Raw genomic sequence first — 21,553 nt, forward strand, 5'->3', positions numbered from 1 at the left:
TTGGAACTCAATTAGCATTAATGTTGTCGCTGAGCCCAGAGAATAGACATTAATATGCTCCACATCGCCCTAGCCATCACTGTCATTGTTCCCTTTTTGCCTCTCTCCTTTATATTCCCTCAGTTCCATCCATTCATTTTGTGCTGCTATTAATAGCCCTACCACCCGCCTATCAATACCATACTCCAGCAAGACAGGCGGTGGGTGTGCACCAGTCAGTGAATTGAGAATAAATCAAGTGAAATAAAAAGGTTTGGCCTTATGTAAGAAGGGAGGGACAAAAAACTGTCTCTTGAAACAAAACAACCAAAATGGTACTGCCTATGGAAAATATGTTGTTTCTAAAATAGAAATACAGAGGGGAAAATATTAAGAAAAAGGAAAGACAGACATATCGAGGCACTTTTACAGATAGCCTTGAAAAGAGAAACAGATTAAGGAAGATAACGGTTGAAATTTACACAGGTGATGACCGGCAACTAAAAATGTGACTCCAGAAAGACAAAAGTGTGCCAGATTGATCTTTGCTTACATGGATTCCCTCCCTCTAATTCTTTCCTCCCCGATGGGTCCATATTTACCCGCTCACTCCATCTTTTTAACCAGACAATCCTAACTTCATCCTTTGTGCCTTTTGATGGTGGTCGGTAGATTTACTCATCGGTCTGCAGTAGCGAGAACGAGTATTGTATTTCCCATAAAAGTGAAGATCTTTGTCTTCTTTGTGTGTTCATATCACCTCCTCGCCCAGCTGCTGCTGCCTCTTCCAGCAAGCTTTGTCAATCTGCCCACTGATTAACAAATCTCTCACTTCAAAACCAAAGACAGACCACAGCCACATATATACTTCTGAGATTTAAGGTACACTATTAATAAAACCATAATAATAATAGTAGAACTAAACCAAAATTCAATTAAAGAATGTATAGAGAAACAAAATGCAGTGGAACTTTGATTCAATTGATCCGGAACCCACTGACCTGGATTCAAGGGACAGGAAATAGTGTCCAGTTCAGTCAAAATACAAAATGCAAAATCCGTTTCAAAGTCTGTTCGTTCCAGTATTGGCCACTATTCGTCAACCAGTCAACGCCGCTGTGGCGCCATCAACAATGGTCAATGGTCACAACAATGGTAACTGGTCACCAGTTTCAGGCTTGTGCTACTCTCTCGTCATGGATAAACAGACTTGACAGTAGACCAGAGCAGGCTAAAAAGTGTGTAAATGTGGCGGTCATGTTGGTAGGGGAGACTTTCCCATCAAAAGAATATGTGGACAGACTTGGCGGCAATTTTAGCAGGGACTTATTCCTTCAAATGTAAGGGAGCATAGACATCAGACATCTTATCTGACATAGGCACATCCTGGTAATTTAAAAGGAGCATTTTGTATCATCCAATTTATATCTATGGCTGTTGTTTTTACTGAAGCGTATTGTGTGCACGTCACGCGACCATGCTCCAGTATTTTCGGTACAGTACACAGTTTTTTGTTGTTGTTGTTGAGCTGTTATCTATGCCATCTAATCATAAAGGAGGTGAAAAATGGAAGCGCTAAAATAACACGACTCATGAACACGACCAGATGGCCCCAAGCACCAACAGGGTAAGTCTGAATAAACTTGAAAACTTTTCAGTTTCAAGCTTTTTTTTTGTTTTTTATTTATTTTTTAATTTGAATGTTTTCAAAGATATTTATTTACAATAATTGTGTACTGTACTGGGTATTTTTAGGCTATAAAGAAGTACAAAACAATAATTGTGTAGTGTATTGGGTGATTTTAGGGCACTAAAAAAAGTACCGTCGGCTGTAAAAGATGTGCACTTCCCCCAACTAGTCTAAAATTAATCCAAAAAGTGACACTAAATTCAAAGGAAAATAATGGCTTTTAGTCTTGGCAATTTACAGGCATAAGTGTTGGTGAATAAAAATCAATCTGACCCGCCATCCATTCTCTGAGCTGGAGCCTATCCCAGCTGACTTTGGACAGAAGTGCAGTACACCATTGGCTGGTCGCCAGTCAATTACAGAAATATATATACAGGTATTACCTGTATGTATAGTAAACTTAAATAGACATACTGGAATTGTTTGTATTTGACAAAACTATGGGATGTTTTTCTGGACTCTATTTGTTTCCCCATACACCAGCAAGCAAATTGAACTTTGTAACAGGAAATATCCTATACTGGTCTGTCATTCATTTACCTTGGTGATGAGGATGCGATAGTTCTCAAGCAGGTCATGGTTGTCGTGGCAACCGGCCAGCAGCTGCCATACTTCAGCTCTCAGTGGCTCTGGAATGCCACTACGAACCAATGGGTGCAAACCCTTTGGACGACTGGACAGGTTCCCATGCCTAAAATGTATGCACACACATACACAGTATTACTTTAAAAGCACAGTAGAACAGCATTCTTTATTTTTAACCAACTACAACTATGGTGCTATTAGCAGTGACGCATAACCATTTATCTTAGTATACTTTAGTAAAACATGTACGTAAGAGGTAATGTAAGTTTTGTATATTCTCGGAAGAGATCCTATCAATTAGTAGAATGCATGAAGGTAGATTAGCTTTAATTGTGTCATGAAGACTAACAACCACATTCATCCCTTGACAAAAAAAAAGACACACATCTTAATTAATGATTCTTATAAGTTACATGCTGATACGAGATAAAAAAATATTCTCCTGTGTTGATGCAACAGCAAGTAAATGTTACATGCTGTTCACTGTATCACGATGATGTTTAAAAAAAAAAAAAGACTGCTTTGCATTTTATTAAAAATAATATTAGGCAATTTAATTAATATCATGGAAAATCAGGTGACACATGAAACTGAAAATGTGTGCAAGACCTTTAAAACATAAAACATGCACATTCAGAGCAAAATTTGAAGCTTTGTGGCCTTACCATTTATTGAGGACCGCTCCCCACAACTCCAGAATTTTCTCAGGACAATCTTTGGAAACGTCCCCCGTCCCGCTGGAGATTTCACTGTCACTATCTACATACAACACAAATGGACCACAGGACATTTATTAGACATTTGTCTCCAACAGTGACCTTGATGTCTATGACGTTTGGCTAAATGAGAACACAAAGGCCAATCTGAGATCTCGTGCTAAGCATTTAAATTGTGACTTTGTGTTCCAACCACACAATCTAATAGGGGTTGAAGAGTTTCTACTGCGCCTACACATTCCATTATTGCAATGGTCTTCCATCTGGCAGTTTGCAAGGCAAACAAGAGGCAATCAGCACAGCAAAACACTTGTGCGTGGATGCAGCAGCATTGACTGGCTGTCTAGCCTTCTGTTCTGCTGGTGAAGAGACTGATTCCCACACATAAGCCACCCACTAGAACATAAACACAGTCTAGTCAAGTGTATGTGCAACATTTAGACTTCCACATGCGGCCATGGATATAGCTGTAACGCCACATTGGTTTGATGTACTCGGTTTTTAATTCACACTTACATTCACATACAGACGAGACAAAAAAATGGCAAAATACTGTATGTTTAATGTAGAAATACAGACAACGTATGTGCTTGTACTTGAATACAAATAGTTCCTCTGAAGTGACTTAAACAAATAAGTCATTATTATGTTAACTGTCTATTTGCAAAATTTTTACTGGATTGTAATGTAAACGTGCGGATAACTTACATAACACTGCCCCACAACTACAAAGTAGTTTCTCCACCATGACTTGGCTGAAAGAAGGTCCAACATTTTTAAGCGAGCAGCGGATTTCAGCCACCAGACTACATGGAAGCGCTATCATGTCTATGGCCAATGTTACGCAGAGCTGCGATGTGAGCACAACATAGCCCAGAGGCCACCAATGTGGTAGCCCCCCCAAGACCACATGAGTAACCTGCAGGCCTGTTCCAAAAATAGCACACCGGTGATGGGACATTGTGATTTTCTAGGAAGGTGAGATAAGTGATTTTAAACTGCAAACAATATCTATCTGTTTCTTATTTATTGTGATGAATCCTTTATGAACAGTGTCTTAACATAAATAAGTACCATCATTATTTAAACCAAATACAATAATAACAAGAGCTGGGCATTTTACTAAAAATTTGCGGTCCGTTTATCGCCTACGGCCTAGAGGCGGGGTACCCTTCCGCCGCCCGACTATCCGGCCGGTCAGGCCGGGAAAAATAATAATCGCCTATGATTTGAAACGGGCTTCCGACTACCACTAGCATTTTTTTTTTAATTCACGCGAGGCCCTCGCTCTATTGCAACAACCCAGCTCCGTGCTCAGAATCATTGTTATGGTACTGAAAGATGTAATTACATTGTCACAGCAGTATAAGGGTTGGGGTATTATAAAAATGCTAACAATAAATACTCATCTCAGGTTTTTCGTTTGTCTTTTGTATCTCTCATATCAATGACAGGCAAAGAGATTACAGCATTTGACAACTGACAAGTGAAAAATATTTGTGGCATAATAGTAATGGTTAGGTCAATACTATAGGTGCAATAATTGAATCGATAATCAACAATTAATCTATCAAATTAATCGAAAACTATTTTGATGGATTAACCATTGACATTGTTTATTTTAAAATTGTCTAAATTCTCGGAATTTCAGCCTCTCAACAGTAAATATTCTCAGATTTCTGTAGTCCTCCATGTAAGCAGATGGACTATAAGACATTTGCAAGCATCTGCTTTCAAAACAATAATGAACATTTTTCCCTACTTTCTGGCATGTTACAGACCAAGCCAGTAACTGAATCATAATCAATTTCCTGTATGAGTGTGCATGTTCTGCACCGTCAATTTGAAATAGGGCATGTTTTTGATGAACGGGATGGCAATTAAAAAATATTTTACTGGTACAATTCATGGAAAGAATCTCACAATAAATGTTGTGGTAATCCATGATGGTTTTGAAAAAAATGCCACAGAGAGAGCATCTCAATAATAGAATGTGTGTGACATTTTGGCCGGAATGTCTATGCCTAAAAAAACATCAAAAAAGCATTCTGCACTTTTGAGAAGTCAATTTCCACTGAGTTTGTGACACATTATTTACATAGGTGGACAAAATTGTTGGTGCCCCACTGTTAATGACAGAAAAACATACAGTGGTCACAGAAATAAATCTGAATCTGACAAAAGTACCGGTAATAAAAAATGTCTGAAAATTATCCAATGAAAATCGGACATTGCCTTTGAATTTAGGTTCAAAAGAATTATTTTAAAAAACAAACTAATGAAACAGACCTGGGAAAAAATGATGGTACCCCTAGAAAAGAAGAAATAATTTGGCCATAGAGACATGTTTCAACCAAGGTGTGTCCTAATCAAACTTGTAATTATTCACTGGGCTGATTTAAAGGGTGGCAAATAGTCACTGTGCTGTTTGATGACATGATGTGTACCACACTAAATATGGACCAGGGGAAGGAAGGAGTGAGTTGTCTTAGGAAATTAAATATAAAATCATAGACAAGCACATTAAAGGTAAAGGCTATGAGACCATCTCCAAGCAGCAGTTCCTGTGACTACAGTTGCACATATTATTCAGAAATTTAAGATCCATGGGACTGTAGCCAACCTCCATGGATGTGGCCTCAGGAGGAACATTGTTGACAATTTGAAGAGACGGTTAAAACTAAGGGTAAAAAAAATAAATAAATCTTACAACAACTTCCAAAGAATCTGTCATTGTTTAAGCCCGAGTGGACTTCATGGCAGATGGCAAAAATTAACACCACTGTTGAAAATAAATCATAAAAAAGCAATTTGTCAAAAATAATTAGTCAAACTGCATTTCTATAACCAACAGAGGTTCTGCGAGAATGCCCATTGGACAGACGAGACAAAACTGGGACTTCTTGGAATGGTACATCAACTCTACGTTAAGAGATGCAACAATAAAGCAAGAGTAGAACACTGTCCCTGCCGTGAAACATGAAAGACACTGTTAAGTACCCGGTGCTGTTTTCCTACATTTGGCACAGGATGTCTTGAATCTGTGCAGGGTACAATGAAATGTCAAGACTATCAAGGTGTTCATTTTTTTTGCCCAATGTCAGAAAACGTGGTCTCAGTCAGAGGTCATAGGTCTTACAGTTGAAAACAACAAAGAATGGCAGGACAAAGCACCCTTTAAACCAAAGATGACTGGAGCAGTTTGCTCAAGAAGAGTGGGCCAAAATTCCTGCTGAGAGTTGCAAAAATCTTATTGAAAGTTACAAAAATTGCTTGATTGTGATGATTGCCTGAAAATATGAAGTTACCAGTAAGTTTTTTAAATATATATAATTCTGCTGAACCGCAATTCGAAAGTATTGCCTGAATTTTTGAGCGTTAATTTCCTTTTCTTTTTCTTTTAAATGTATTTATTATTACTTTTGTCAGATTCAAGTTATTTCTGTGCCCACTGTGGGTTTTTCTTAAACGGAGGGGTACCAACAATTTTGTCCACGTCTGTATTTCGTGCAGCCATTATATCCTCTGCAAGCTGTTTCTTCTATACATCCCAACAGCAACAGCATGCATGAGCTTTACAGGGCTTTGTATGTGCTCAAGGAGCCTTTACAAATTGTTTAGACCCAGCACAAAGGTGGCGCTTCTATCTCTAGACTGCTGAGGCCATGTGGGCAGGAAGCACGTGTCTGCTGTCACTGCAAACATACAAGGACTAAGAAAGTGATTTACATTACTATTTCCTTTTAAACTAAAGAGAGCCATTCACCACAAGGTTATTTTTCATACAAAGTCTAGAGATGAAATGGTGGGATGAAAATCGGAATAATAGCAACCAAAATCATCACAAAATGAACATACAAATAGACACACTGAAAGAATTGAAAAAGTTTTATTTTGAATACAATGCATACCAAATCATTAATCCTATGACCTGTTGCACATTAGAAATGAACAGCAGCAACCAAAATAAATTTGCATGCATGCAAGACCTCGCGAAATGCACTTAGAAAGCGATATGTTTAAATGAAATTGTTAACAGCAGCAACCAAAATAAATGTGCATGCATGCAAGACCTCGCGGAATGTACTTAAAAAGCGATATATTTAAATAACGGTGTTGGTGTACAATTTTGGATGTTGATCATGGCGATAACTCAAAAGATTCGTCATGTCGTGTCTTCTTTTCTTCTTCTATGGTTTGCATCATCTTCTTCCTTTCTTTGTTGTTGTGGCGCACACTAGATGGGAGAAGCCAAAAAAAAAATAACTAGAAAGGAACCTCGAGTTACGAACGCCGCTTTTTACGTACAATTCGAAGTTTTCGCCGAAAAATTACCTCTATTTTCGATATAGGATCAGTCTTTTCATGGACAAAAGGATGGATGGATGTTGTAATTCTTCTCGCGCTGCGTAACCATCATTGGCAACATGCATACCACATTGCTGTGATCTGAAAACTAGTGATATCGCTGCATGGTTTAAGGCGGAAGCCGTTGAATATGTAAGCGGAAGTTCCACCTTTGCATCCTTGATCATCCAATCACAATCTACAAATTAATAGCTGTTGCGTAAGTGAATGACTTAGTAAAAGAATCCAAAAATCATTTCATTTTCATACAAAACAACTATTTTTTGCGTATATTACTTATTTACATGTACCATCTCTTTAATTGTGTTACAAATTAGTTCATGTCAGTGTAATCACATCAAATAGCCATGCCTGCATGTTGCAAGGTGCAAACTCCACCTACGTACAATACATTAATCCAATCGCAGATGCTAGAAGTGGCCACGTTGAATGAATGCGGAAACCGGTCATGTGCTGACAGACGCGTCGAACGTTTGCCAAACATGTAAATAAAGAGCTAAACAATCAGAATGGCTCCTAAGAAATGGTAAATTGCTAAAGGGAGTGTTATTGGAGGAGCTTGTCATAAATGAGCAGAAAGATCTGTGCTCTTACACTTGTGTTTTTTATGTTGTTGTTTTGATTTCTATTAGACAAATGAGTAAGCGCTTGCTGGTGATAGCATGAGTGGGGCAATGGAAAAAAAATTAAAATGATAACAGAAATTTGAAGCAAATTAATCTTTTAAATGACAACGTGACATTTCACTTTGTATGCCAAAATCCAATGAAATAGAAAAGAAACAAACATAGTAAGAATAACTTGAATCATACTCTTTCCGTGTCATTATGGAAGAAGACTCTTTTTCAATGTAGGAGCTGGAGTCCTCTTCCACTTTTTCCCCTCCTCTCATAAAGTAAATAGAAAATAAAATAAAATAAATAGTTATGTTTTTTTAAGTGTTTTATTTATTTATAATAGTGCTTTCGGTCACTTCTATATTGCATTATATTTATTTTTAACCACAAATTGGTCTTAAAAAAAGTTAAGTATATCTTTATTTAGGGGGAGGTAATGGATTAATTTCATTTCAATGGAAAATATTACCTCGATTTATGAACATTTCAAATTACAAACAGGCTCACAGAACCAATTAAGTTTATAACTTGAGGTTCCACTGTAGTACTCTCAGAGATGCTAAATAGGGTAGGAACTAGGGCTGCACGATATTGGAAAAACTTGTGACATCCAATATGGATGTTGACTATTGTAATATCGTTTTATTGCGATATTTAACATACCTAAAGAAATGACATTTTCATTATCAAATGAAAGAAGTACTTTTTTCTATGCGGAAAAATAAGCAAGCTCAATGTGTTCTTAGCTAATTAATTGTAATTCTCCTAGATAATGTCCACCTATTGGTTGGTGATGCACATTTAAGTTTGCATCTGACTGGTGGAATTCAGATAAAAGCTTACAATTCCTTAAGAAAATTATTGTTGCGATATGCATAATTCATGGGCCAATATCGCAATATTGTGCATTCAATGCGCATGGCAGCATGGGGAACCCTTGCTAATGTTGTTTGTGTAATTCAATGAATTTAACCTCTTTTTTAAGTCTCAGAACAAAATCTGCATTGATTTTTATTTAGCTCAAAGCCAACGTCATTGTGTTGTATCACACAGATACAGGATAGTTCCTTCTAGCAGAGCAGAGGATGCATATGAAACAGTCCAATTTTATGTATTTCTGCGTGTTGGAAAGAGTGACAAAAACACACTCAACAATAATGACAGTGCTGTGGAGGGAACCGCAAAGAAAAAAAAACTGTCACCTTCGGGCACATTGAAGCCCCAGAGAAGAAAAAAAAAATAATTAAAAGTGTGCGCTTCTATGGGAGCTACTACAATGTGCGGGTATTCATTTTTATACACAATAAGGCTGACCTCCAACTCCATGTCCCTGAGTGTCTCTATTTTCTCATCTCGAAGGGAGGAGGGACCGTACAGAAAAAGCCCTCCGAATGGCTCCCGCAATGACAGTTGAAAACCATCAGCTATAGCTTGGGAACCCAAAGAGTGGCTTTGGGTGGGTCAATAATGGCACATGGAGACAATTTTGCTGCCTCTATTAATACGAGGTGAAAAAAATTGAGACTGCGGGCAATGAAAACAACAAGCTGTACTCACAACAAAAATTCCAAATGCCCCTGTGGAAAACAAAGCTGTATCATTCTTATCTGTGGGGAAAAATAGTTTGTAATAACAATGCTATTAATTTAGACTGCAAAATGTGACATTTGGTCGTGGTCCAAGAAATGGGTTAAGCACTGCACGGTAAGTACTGTATAGGAATCAAGTGACGCAATCAATGAGGACTGCTCTGCCACACAGTAACTCAAATTACTTAATTAAATGTATCTGACACTCAAAAAGAATCTAAATCCAAACAAAGATGTGGGCACAATGTACTCTACCTAACTTTGATTGTGAAGCATTAATAATAATGGATGATGGCAGAATAACCTGCCAAGGAACCAAACAGTGCAAACAAAGAGTAAGTAGGAGTAAGTGGCTTCTCTTACCATCATCCGCCGCCTCCTCCTCTTCAGTGGGCGAGGCCAGTTTTCCTTTGCCTTCATTGCTTCTCTCTGACTCCCTCTGAAGACTCACCACCTCATACGTAGCATCACTCTGACCTGTCCTCTCTGGTGCATGCTGTATGGGCACACATAGTATCCTTAGCTGGCATTTAAAAAAATATGGAAACTTTAAACGACATGCAGCATGCTTTATGCAGTGGCACTTTCACTTGAGAGTTTGATTTGTTCCGTGACCATCGCCACATTCAGATAAATGGAAAGGTCATTAATCTGACACAGCCCGCACACTCATATGCAACAACACCACATTTTGGGAACGTGGGTTTATTAGAAAACCAACACACAGTGCAATACTTCATAAAAACAATATAAATTGTGCATTTAATTAATGCACATTGTGCTGCTCCTTCTGGTGTTCTCGCCTTTGCCACCAGGGAGTAGTTTAATACAGTACAGACAGACAGGGCATTTGCCTAAGCACAAAAACAGCAATAGGTGAGTTTTTTCAGTGAACAGTAGATAATTAACCTATACCAAAGTGATGTCACGGGTTGGGCTTCCATGGCTGTTTCTGGAACCAGCTCAATAGTCTTCAATGATTGATGTAACTTTAATGGTGATGGTCGCAGCAGAATGAATTCTTAATTCTACCAAACCATTTTGTCTGGCATTTTTGTTTAAAGTGGAAATCAACCCAAACATATTTTTTCAAGAATACATTCCCAGCAGGCCCACTAGATGAAACAAGGCATTCTGATTAATATTGCGCTTGTGGAATATGAGTTAAGCAGCAAAATCCATCCCTTTTTAGCCATCTCAGGGGGCGGCCATTTTGTCACTTCCGTCGACTGAAAATGACATCAGAGTTGCTCAGGGCTCAGATAACGACCAATCATCGTTCAGCTTCAGAAAACAGGTGAGCTGTGATTGGTCATTACCTGAGCCCTGACTAGTTGTGATGTCATTTTCAGTCGACAGAAGTGACAATATGGCCGCCCCCAAAAATAGCTAAAAACGGGTGGATTAACTATTATCCCTCAAACACAATTTTTAATCAGAATGCATCGTTTCAACTAGTGGGCCTGCATGGAACATATCCTTGAAAAAAATCTGTTTGGGTGAACTTCCCCTATATGAAAATGATTCAAAGAGCTGACTTGCAATTTTTGTATTCTATATTTTTCATGTTGTTCTCAAATGGCATCGAGAATCCATATTCAAGCTCCAAAACTGACTGCAATGCATTATCCTAATGTAACGTTTGCCCATTGTATTTTATTAATCGTATAAGTACATTTTATGAAGGTATTATTCTTTTTCAGGGGACATAGGACAATAAAATCACACATTCTACATGTAAGTGTGTAGCTCCTGATAGACATCTCCCCCCCCAATAAAAACCACACACACAATATTATCTTTTAATTAGCTCTTAACCAGTGCACCAGTCTTCCATTTACTGAGGAGATAACTCCGTAGGCAATCAGGCGTTCAAGTCAGACTGCCGCCGTTAATTACCAACACACCAATAATGAGAAAGAGACACTTATTAGCCGGCTACAATGGAAAGCCTCCCCACACTCCACTGTTTTGCCAGCCCATGTGTGGCTTAGTTGAGTAGCTCTGTATTTAGTTTTTCTAAATTTTTTTCCCCCTTCTACATACCAAGGCAGAAGAAGCTGGCTGGTCATCTGTTGTCTCTGAGCACTTTTTGATCAAAGAAGTTGTGAGGAAACCCATGCAACTAGAACACATTACAGTATCGCGAGGAAGGAGAAATTGAATTTGCCATCTTTAGCAAAACTCATCATAGCAGCATGTTGCCATCATTTCCATTCGATTAACATGTTGATCTACAGCACCGCCACTTTTGATTCGCAGAGTTTAACACATTTGACCCTAATTGAATTACCTAATAAAAAATAGATATATGTATAATCAGGCAAAAGCCTATCTATTACGAGTCCATGTCCTCCCGCACACAGACGTGGTCAGATCACGCCACAGATGTTTGATCGGCTTCTGGCTGGGCCATTCCAAACCTTAATTTTCCTCCTGCGATTCTTTTTTTCAGTTGGATGTGTTCTTTGGGTCATTGTCATGCTGTAAGATGAGGCTTCTCTTCATCTTCAGCTTTCTAGCAAAAGCCTAGAAGTTTCATGTTCACACTGACTAGTATTTGGAACTGCTAATGAGGCACCAACTCCAGCCAAAGAAAAAGAACCCCAGAGCATTATGCCGCCTGGTGAGTGCGTGCATCAATGTATGCCTCCAACTACAGTGGAACAACCGAGTTTGCACCTTTGGTTGCACCGCTGAAACGGTAAAGGTAGCGGGAATAGTGTGGTGTCCTGTTTATAGATCAAACTGGGGTGGAAATGAAGGAATGAGTGTAGCAATGTAAGGCGCGTGCGTGGTGCGCGCCAGCGTCATTGTGTGCGCTGAGAGGGTGCGAGAAGTGCACAAACGCGCACGCGCGCAGCTTAAAGGGGACACTGGTGTGAAGATACCTGTCCAAGTTTGAGGTAGAAGGTCTCGCTGAAGGTCTTACGGCTGAAGTACCAGAAACGTTCATTTGACGGATAAACTCTGACCAAAGTTTCCAGCAGGAAGCGAACTGGCTCCACCACCTCGGTTACCACCAGGTCCACTGCCACAGTCATGTACACTTGCTTATCTGCACCAGACAATAGGGGGGAAGAGTTGCTAGGAATTACAGGACACTGAAAAGAAACTATTTTACAAACATTAGTAAAAACCTTTCACTGCTGTATGAAGTAAAACTGATCAAATTCGTCCTTGATCCAACAGTTTTTAGATCACATGATTAATTGATGCTCTGAAGTGTTCTTGTTGTGTCCTGCCTCCTGTTTTCTCAAATGAGTGTGACGTGCATTAGGTTATGCAGTAAACCACCTCAAATCGACGGCTTTGACCAATCTGCCATCTCCTTGCATTTCTAACTCTCTGAGCCTTCCAGTCGGCAAGTTGCCCCCCTCTTTAATTTGAAAGCTCTGATGGATTCAGTGAGGCTAGCTTTCAGCTTGGCAGCAACGCTGTGCCAACCACCAGATCATACTGTGTAAATATTTCCCCATTAACTAGAAAATCCAATCACTATAAAATCCAAATGTGAAAACTATGTTTTGGTGAAATTTAAATGAATTATTGTAGCACAGCAGTACAGTGACTGATTTCATAGCAAGAAGGTTTTGGATGTGATTTCGTAGCCTGGCTGGGGCCTGGGGACTTGCTGTGTTTTCATGTTCTCCCGAAACCTGTCTGCGTTGTCTCTACACACCAGCCATGCAAATAAAGTTGATTAGAGACGCATTGCCTGTGAAAAGCTAGTCTGTCTGTGTGCCTCGCCAATGTGTACTTTATTAGGCCTTTGAGGCTTTATTCTGAGGTAAGCAGGTCATTTGGGCAATGCAAGTCTGATTATATGGTGTAATTTAGCAGGTGAATGGAACAATGACAATATCTATATCTTGTATGACCCATTAGGCTCTTGTTGGTTACAATTGGTATCACAAATTTTTGTTCTCTCAACCCAAACATATCTTTTTCCAGAATATGTTCCCAGCAGGCCCACCAGTTGAAACAAGGCATTCTGATTCATATTGTGTTTGTGGAATATGAGAAATCCACCCTTTTTTAGCCATCTCAGGGGGCGGCCATTTTGTCACTTCTGTCAACTGAAAATGACATCACAACTACTCAGGGCTCAGGTAACGACCAATCACGGCTCAGCTTCAGAAAACAGGTCAGACGTGATTGGTCGTTACCTGAGCCCTGGGTAGTTGTGATGTCATTTTCAGTTGACAGAAGTGACAAAATGGCCACCCTCAGAGATAGCTAAAAATGAGTGGATTAACTCTTATTCCACAAACGCAATATGTATCAGAATGCTTTGTTTCTTCTAGTGGGCTTGCAGAGAATATATTATTGAAAAAAAATATGATTGGGTTGACTTTCCCTTTAAAGAAAGCCAAATGTGTTGTAATAATATTTTCACATTTAGATCTAATTAATACATGTAAAGCACAAAGTATGTTAGAAATTATGATCCACTCAAACTATAATCATAATTGCAGAAAACAGGTCTTTTTTTCTCACATTATGAAGTGAATCAGATTTGTTGCATTTAACCCAGTTCGTCGCATGAGTGTTTATCTACAGCTGCTTGATGTGTTCATGCCTGCGTAGGGAAAGGTGCTGCCAAGTTTTGGCAAGCTACGGGAATCAAGGCTTGCATGACAAGGAGGTTGAGATGAAATGCAAATCCACAATGTATTTTTATGTACCTTTACTATGATCGTGGTCACTCACAATCTATGGTCACGCTAAAACATGTGACAGACACCACAGGATAAATATAAAGTGCATGGATGATACAAGCAACACAAAACTTTGTAGTTATAACAATAAAAGTGAAGCCTCATTTTATGTAACTATATTAGCGGCGTCCTCATGATATGCGCCAACATAAGGCACCACGGAACAAATATTAAGTCTATGAATAACTCAAGATAACGTTTAATAATTATGCAGACTGGGCTGCGTGCGTGGGAACCATTTTGCCATAAATCCCTATTTCATCTAAATCTTCTGCTATTGACTGTGAAATGCACCTTTTGTTTTCTTCTTGGTCATCGGTTCTTGTGTTGTCTCATCACTGGGCCTTTTCCCCGTTGCAAAGAAACTTTCCAAATACAGTCTGTTTTTCACTCATTTTGGTAGCTCGTGAGTTTAATATTAGCGTTACGTGACTGAGATTGGATATGCTTCAAGAGTCCTTCATAGACTGATGTAACAGAGAGAACAATAGAATAAAATATTTTTCGGCCTCGGACAATAAATAAACTAACGGTACTGTAGGTTTTTTTTTTTCTTCTTTCAACTATGCAGCCCACCCTGGCCCGGTGGTTAGGGAGCACTGATCTAAACTACATCAACTTGGAATAATAAATTCAGCAATTCCATACCTCATCTTTGAAATTAAAAAAGTGATAAAATGTTTGGTCTATATTCATATTACAAGAAATGTTACAGACGCACAGCAACATTATCCAAATAAAACAGTGATGTGTTCTGTGCAGAAAAATCTCTGTGACAGCGGACATGGCAGACAAACATGGATGACATTCGATACCATACAAGTAAAAAGAAGTTTGAGTCAAAATTAATAAAACTTTTAAGTGTGAAAAATGTTAAATTACTGACTAAAATAATATTTCCTTATCTAAAAGCAAATCAAATTCACAGCACAGTCTTATGTATTGTGGAATTTTGGCTTTAAAAGGGGGGGAAAAAACCGCATCAAACCTTTTGGCGCGTCTTCATTGAGGGGCTGGAAGGCTGCAATATTGGGATTCCAAATTCCTGTGATCACATAAGCCTTTCCATCAGAGGTCTTCCCCATCGTTTCCTGGGCAGGTAATAGTTAATGAAGTATGTTGATTTAACATCAACTGTATGTTTGTTAAACTTACTACAACACTTAACACTGTCAAATACACAGTACAACAGAGAAAAAGTGCAGATGTAGAATCTAATATCCTATGCAGTATTCCATATAAAAAACACACAATCATTTAATAGTCATTTCATACAGTAATTCACAGATGCAGTACATGATTCTCCTGTGCTCACCATGTCTAGCAGATGCATGTCGCTATTGCAAACCTTCTGGCCTGGACTCAGTAGCATTCCAAAACACCTAGAAAGAAGACACTTTGCACATTCAAACAATTACAGATAATTGCTAATATTCTTTTATTATGCTTTTTTTTTATCAACTATTTTAACATTGCTGTGCCTTCATAGTATATCTGTTCAAGGAAAGGGAGTGATCCAAACTTGTATCCACCAATACAGTACAGTATGTTGAGTCCCTTTTCCCCGAACCCATTCTAATTACAGTAATGCATTAAATCAATCTGAAACGGCATTTCATGCTTATGAGCTGCAATTTCCAGAGGGTGCAGCATTGACCTCCAGGTTTGGGATGCCATCTAGTGGTCAGCATGGGATCGTGTCAAAAATATCAACACCATATTCATTGAATAACATTTAAGACACACTTAGAATAGAAAGCCCAATTCAAGCATATTGAACAATGGCTTTCATGTTGGAGGCTCAGTTAACGAGTAATGTCCATAGGCAACTGTACAGATATTTATCGGCAATGCCAAGGGATACACTGATTAACCATACCGTATACAGTACATGATGAAAAGAAAACAAAAAAAACAAAGGTAAACAGAAATATCGAATGGCTGAGGTGTCCACTGGTGAAGGAAAATGAAGGTAAGTGACTGGGAAGGCAAAGTAAGAGGGGTGAAGATGACCTAGTTCTTTGGTGCAGGCATGCAGGCTCACTGCCTGAGTGCAATAAAAGGGGCTGCGGGAAGTTAGAGGTATTGGCTCAAGCACATAGAACAGTACTCACCGGTGGAATTATTTTTGATAATGCTCTTTAAAAGGACTCAAGTTATGCTTGTTGTTCACACACAGCCATCCAAGGACAGGGAAAATAATCACCGATTCTATCATGAGAGGTTGCCAGGCTGTGGTCACGCATCACTCATTTTGATAGGGTTTTAGAAAGACAAGCATACAGCGGTTTTTAGTCACTGACATTTAGTGAGACGTACAACAAAACAATTAGCTGCCATTGTTCTCACAGCATGTTCACTAGAGGCTTTTCCCCTACACCTGACTTTTGCTAACATTTAAATCAAGGACAGGGATTGTCAACTTTAGTTGGGCTAGTAGTGTCATTTCTTTAGAATAACACTTTTTTTCACGAAGAAAGATGATCCAAAATTGGGGGTACATAATATACTGTACTTTTCAGACTGTATGTTGCTACCTTTTACCACGCTTTGAACCCTGTGACTTAATATGTAACGCAGTTCATTTATGATTTTTTTTAATGAGCTTCATGCTGCCAATAGATTTACAGACAGTCGCGTCACATATGAGCAATGAAATTAAAGAATATGTCACAGTTGACCAATGAAACTGTCCGAGTCTTCCGTCATTCTGAACATTCATATCAGTCACTTGAGTAATTCAGTGGGAGGGTTAGGGAGAATAAAAAAGCAAACCAGATAATATCCTGTATGTAGAGTACATATTTGTTAAATGGCTAAATTTAGCTGTTGCGGCTTTTAATGAGGTGCACTTATAGTCAGCAAATTACCGTACATGAGTTCAAGAATACGTTTACCTATGGCTTGTGAAGAAAGTGTACTGTCATTCCAACATGATATGCAATGACTCATGTTCCAAATATATGTATAAAAACTAGGGCCGTCAAAATTAAAGCTTTAACTATGGTGAGGAATTTAAATCTTATAAAGCATTCAAAAAAATGAACTCAATTAACTCTTTGCCGTTTTATTTACTTCCTGTAGCAGCCAAACTTAGAGGAGAGTCACTGTCCCTTTTACATAGTTTTACTTTAAAAAGTTGCTCGACAGCTCATAAGAGAAATCCAAAACAATCTGCACACTTTGCAAAGCCACATTAAAATACCATATTAGTTGTACGTCTTTGGTGTATCGTTCAACGGTTGTATTTTACAGGAAAAGAATCGTATTCAAGAATCAGAGAAAGCTATTAGAACAAGCTGAATCGAAACATACTTTACATTTTTTTCCCACATTAATTCCAAGATTTTACTCAAGTAAATATCTGTCCCAAGCTTTGTAAAAAAATTGTAGTTGAAAAATATGGTTAATCGTGGTCAATTATGAAAAATTAGGCGATTAATTAATTTAAAAAATGTAATCGCTCGACAGCACTAATAAAAACACAATTTTCATTACCGTGAATCACAGAGGAATGCGAGTGTTGCCATTTGGTATCTGTCATCATATCATACCGCGTCCATTTGCTGTAGCACGACATTGGATTGAGCATCTTTAATTATTCAATTATTAAAACGCTCACCAACAAATTGGAAAATACCTTGCGCACGTGTGTAAATACAATAGATTATGGTGACTATAATACGCTCAGTAACTGCTTCTGTCCACGTGGGAAAACACACCTATGAGTTTGTATGTGTAAGGGCCACTATCACCTGTCTGCTGCTGTATATTATAATAATAATTATAATATTAATAATAACAGCAATTTTGAGAGGGCGTAAAATAAGTGTGTGCGTTTTATTTTCCAGAAATGACGATCATTGTCACATCTGTTGCTTTTTAGGTGAAGCTGACCCAGTTTCTCATTAGACTGCCTCTCACCTCTCAATGCCGAGCTCTTTGTTGCTAATTTGCTGTACTGTAATCAGGACTTTCTTCTGAACACTCTGTCGCAGCTTGAAGTACAATTTGTCTCTGTCTTTGGGGACTGCACTGTGAAAAGGAAGAAAGAGACCCGATTATTAAACATAAATCTACCACCTTCTGTCATAAAGTATGGTATCTTGCAGTCAGGCTTGGGGAGTAACATCTACATCTACCGGAGTTATGCATTCAGGGCACCCGTTTTTTTAAATTGTATTTTGGTTCAGTTACAGAAAAAATAATGTCATCAGATTACAGGTGCAAATATTACAAATTGGGATTATTTTGCAGGATTACAATTTCAATGCTGTCGGAAAAGTCATCGGCACATTTGTTTATTTAAGCGCAACAAGTGGATAAATTGTGATAATACGTCTAGCTCATTGGGCTGCCCCAACTCTGCTCGCATGGTTTTGCTGGGACGGGTGTACAGTCAGCGGGAGGCGGAGGAACTGAATGTAGTGTCCTCGCCCCAAAAGTGGACCGTTTGAAAACAACCTGCCGGGAAAAGCGAGAATGGTGACCACTATCCACTGTTTGAACATAGACACTGAAGGACCGATTTATCTTAAATAACATTTACAAAGAAGATACCGCTGCAAATATTGCCTTCATATGATTTGTTTTTTTTTTTTCATTTCACTCGTTATAACATGACTGCCTCTGCCTAAACATTCTGAAAGTTACAATTTGGATTTTGGGTGCTCCAATTTCCTCCTTCATTCCCACACCATGCATAATGCTAAATAGTCACAAGTCCCAAAATATATTTATTGTAGTGATATTTTTTGTCTTCATTAGCATGTTTGGTTTTGGAATAACCCAAAAGTAACTAAACGTAGTCAGGTTACATCACTTTAATAATATGGTACTTGGATTATGTTACTAAGTAAATTTTTTAACAAGTAACTAGTGACTGTATCGGAATACATTTGTAAAGTAGTCCTCCCAAGCCTGCTTGCAGTAAAGGCTAAGTTGGGCATGAGAAGAGGACAGATGATAGTAGAACATGCAAATGAATCTCCGATGATAAAAATGGAGGCGCAACAAATGACAATGTTTTCCCATTCCTTCCTTCCTGCAGATAAACAAGTTTAGCACATTCCATGAGATAAATTTCATTTCTTCACCAATAATGAAAGCATTTATGATTATGCTAAATAATTAAAAGCTAATGACTGAATCACATCAAAATGTTCTAATTTCAGGGTCTATTAATTATCATAGCAAGTCTCATTTGTTTGTCCGGGGAAAACCAAGTGCGAGTGTAAGTCTGATTTCATATTTAATGTATGTGTCGATAAAATACCTGAAGTTTCCCTTGCCATCGTCTTCCTTAATCTCCAGAGAGACAGTAAAAATAAAAAGATCACTGTCAAGAGGACTCAACAGCGGCGTGTCTCTGATATCGGTCGGCCGCGAAGAGCGGCGGAAGGCTGTTGAGAAACTGTACAAGATTCGACTGACCTACATGGAAACAGGTAAGAAACGGTCACAACTAAATGAACACTATTTGGACAAAAACTGAACACCAATTTAATGAGAGTGAGAGGAACAAGTGAGGTAGTGAGGTAGACAAAGGGCTTGGCGAGAAGAGGAAGAAGGAAAGCGGATAATAGCAAAAGGGGCCAACAAGTGGAGATGAAAAAGCATTATGAAGAAGTTGGAAATGACTCCTCACAGTTTGTGCTAACTGGGTTTGTCATCACATGATGATGATAGATGCAGCTGTTTCTCAAAGCGTACTTCTTCCGCATGAAGGATGCATGTTTCGTGAAGTGAGAAGAATAATGCTTGGCCGCAGTGTGTGTGTGTGTGTGTGAGTCAACCTTACCGCCTCTTTGATGTGGCAGGAGAAGACGTGAATTTGGAAGTCTTCAGAGCTCCGATAACTCTCAGTGAAGCAAAAGCAGTCACTTTCCACAGAACCGTCCCGTCCACGAGCACAAAACAACACCTTGTAAATGGGGAAGGAACAAATCTCTGTACCCGATGCCTGGTCCACAACCCTGCAGAAAGTTATGAGGGGATTCATTTTCACGAAAGACTTACAGGAGTGAAATGATCTAAATAAGGTTTAGAGGTACAACAATTGATAGATTAATCGACAACTAATCAATTATCAAATTCCTCAATAACTATTTTGATAATAAATTTTCATTTAGATACATTTTTCATTTAAAATTGCCCAAATCCGCAGAATTTCACATTCTCGTCAGTAAATATTCTCCAATTTCTGGAGTCCTCCATGAAAGCAGACAAAATAATATCAATATCAAAATAATCCTTAGGTGCAGTGCTTGGGTTATGTTGAACACAATCTGTTCCGAGTGCTCGACCTCCGATTTGTTTGGACTCAAATACAAATGTTCCATCCTTTTTATGATATACAAATGTGAGTCGCTTCACAGATGTGCCTTGTGCATTTTTCTTTTTAACATTCTTACACGCACGTGTAAAAACGTCATCACTCCAAATAGTAAAATGCAGAAAACTGACAGGGCATACATTACGCTGGAGTCTTTAAGAGCCGCATTTGCCGTACTTCAGGTGTGCGGATGCAAAAAACAAAAACAGGCGTAAATTGACTGCTCACGCAAACAGATGTGGAAGCTGATTAACCAGCCTCACTCAGAATTGCAAAAAGAGCAAACGTGTGCAGTTCATTTTGTGTATTCTGGGAGGAGTCCATGCAAATAGATTAAGTCAGCACACGCAATGTGATTTATCAAACCTGGGATGACTTATAATGGCTGATTTTGATTTTGATTTTGTGCAGAACAGCACAGCAATGTAATTTTGGCACTCCTAAAACATGGAAAGGCTAACTTGGAGGCAGTCACAAGAAGGAGTCATGCCATATCACCTCTGACAAAACACTTTACATCTCTGCATTTCCTTGCGTCTGGGTGATTTCAGTGCAATGTGACAATTGGTGCTAGGCTCTCCCAAGGCGTTTTTTTAGGTGCGCTGTCCTAAATTTGAAATTCCACATTCCAAAAACATGCATGGTAAGTTGATTGGGCACTCTAAATTGCCCCTAGGTGTGATTGTGAGTGCGGATGTTTGTCTCTGTGTGCCCTGCGATTGGCTGGCAACCAATTCAGGGTGTCCCCCGCCTACTGCCCAAAGACAGCTGGGATAGGCTCCAGCACACCCCGCGACCCTTGTGAGGAGAAGCGGTACCGATAATGGATGGATGGACGGATGGATGAATGCTGACAAACATAAATCAAAACCGTGTCTTCCTTTGTCCATGCCACATTCCTCCACAAAGTTCTGCGGAAACCTGTTTTTCTTATTTCCTGCTATCTAGGAATTA

General features: G+C 38.8%; 1 protein-coding gene and 1 long non-coding RNA gene across 2 annotated transcripts in view; both read right to left on the reverse strand.

The window, feature by feature from the left end:
* Positions 1-21,553, reverse strand: part of rabgap1l (RAB GTPase activating protein 1-like) — a 115,371-nt gene that overhangs the window by 86,139 nt on the left and 7,679 nt on the right. The window contains exons 5-13 of the mRNA XM_086046783.1: positions 20,066-20,240; positions 19,541-19,698; positions 18,190-18,300; positions 15,581-15,647; positions 15,254-15,356; positions 12,436-12,602; positions 9,908-10,040; positions 2,920-3,013; positions 2,210-2,360 (exon numbers count right to left, since the gene is read on the reverse strand). Coding sequence (XP_085902909.1) covers positions 2,210-2,360; positions 2,920-3,013; positions 9,908-10,040; positions 12,436-12,602; positions 15,254-15,356; positions 15,581-15,647; positions 18,190-18,300; positions 19,541-19,698; positions 20,066-20,240 — 1,159 coding nt within the window. The remainder of the gene's footprint in view (positions 1-2,209; positions 2,361-2,919; positions 3,014-9,907; positions 10,041-12,435; positions 12,603-15,253; positions 15,357-15,580; positions 15,648-18,189; positions 18,301-19,540; positions 19,699-20,065; positions 20,241-21,553) is intronic.
* On the reverse strand, positions 6,838-9,897 carry LOC147138222 (uncharacterized). Its single transcript, XR_015088918.1, has 2 exons — positions 7,306-9,897; positions 6,838-7,207 (listed from the first exon to the last, which is right to left on the reverse strand). It is a non-coding gene; the product is annotated as an uncharacterized LOC147138222 (long non-coding RNA).

Source organism: Filicampus tigris, chromosome 12 (assembly GCF_054856515.1).
Source record: "Filicampus tigris isolate MCC_2025a chromosome 12, RoL_Ftig_1.0, whole genome shotgun sequence".
Taxonomy (NCBI): domain Eukaryota; kingdom Metazoa; phylum Chordata; class Actinopteri; order Syngnathiformes; family Syngnathidae; genus Filicampus; species Filicampus tigris.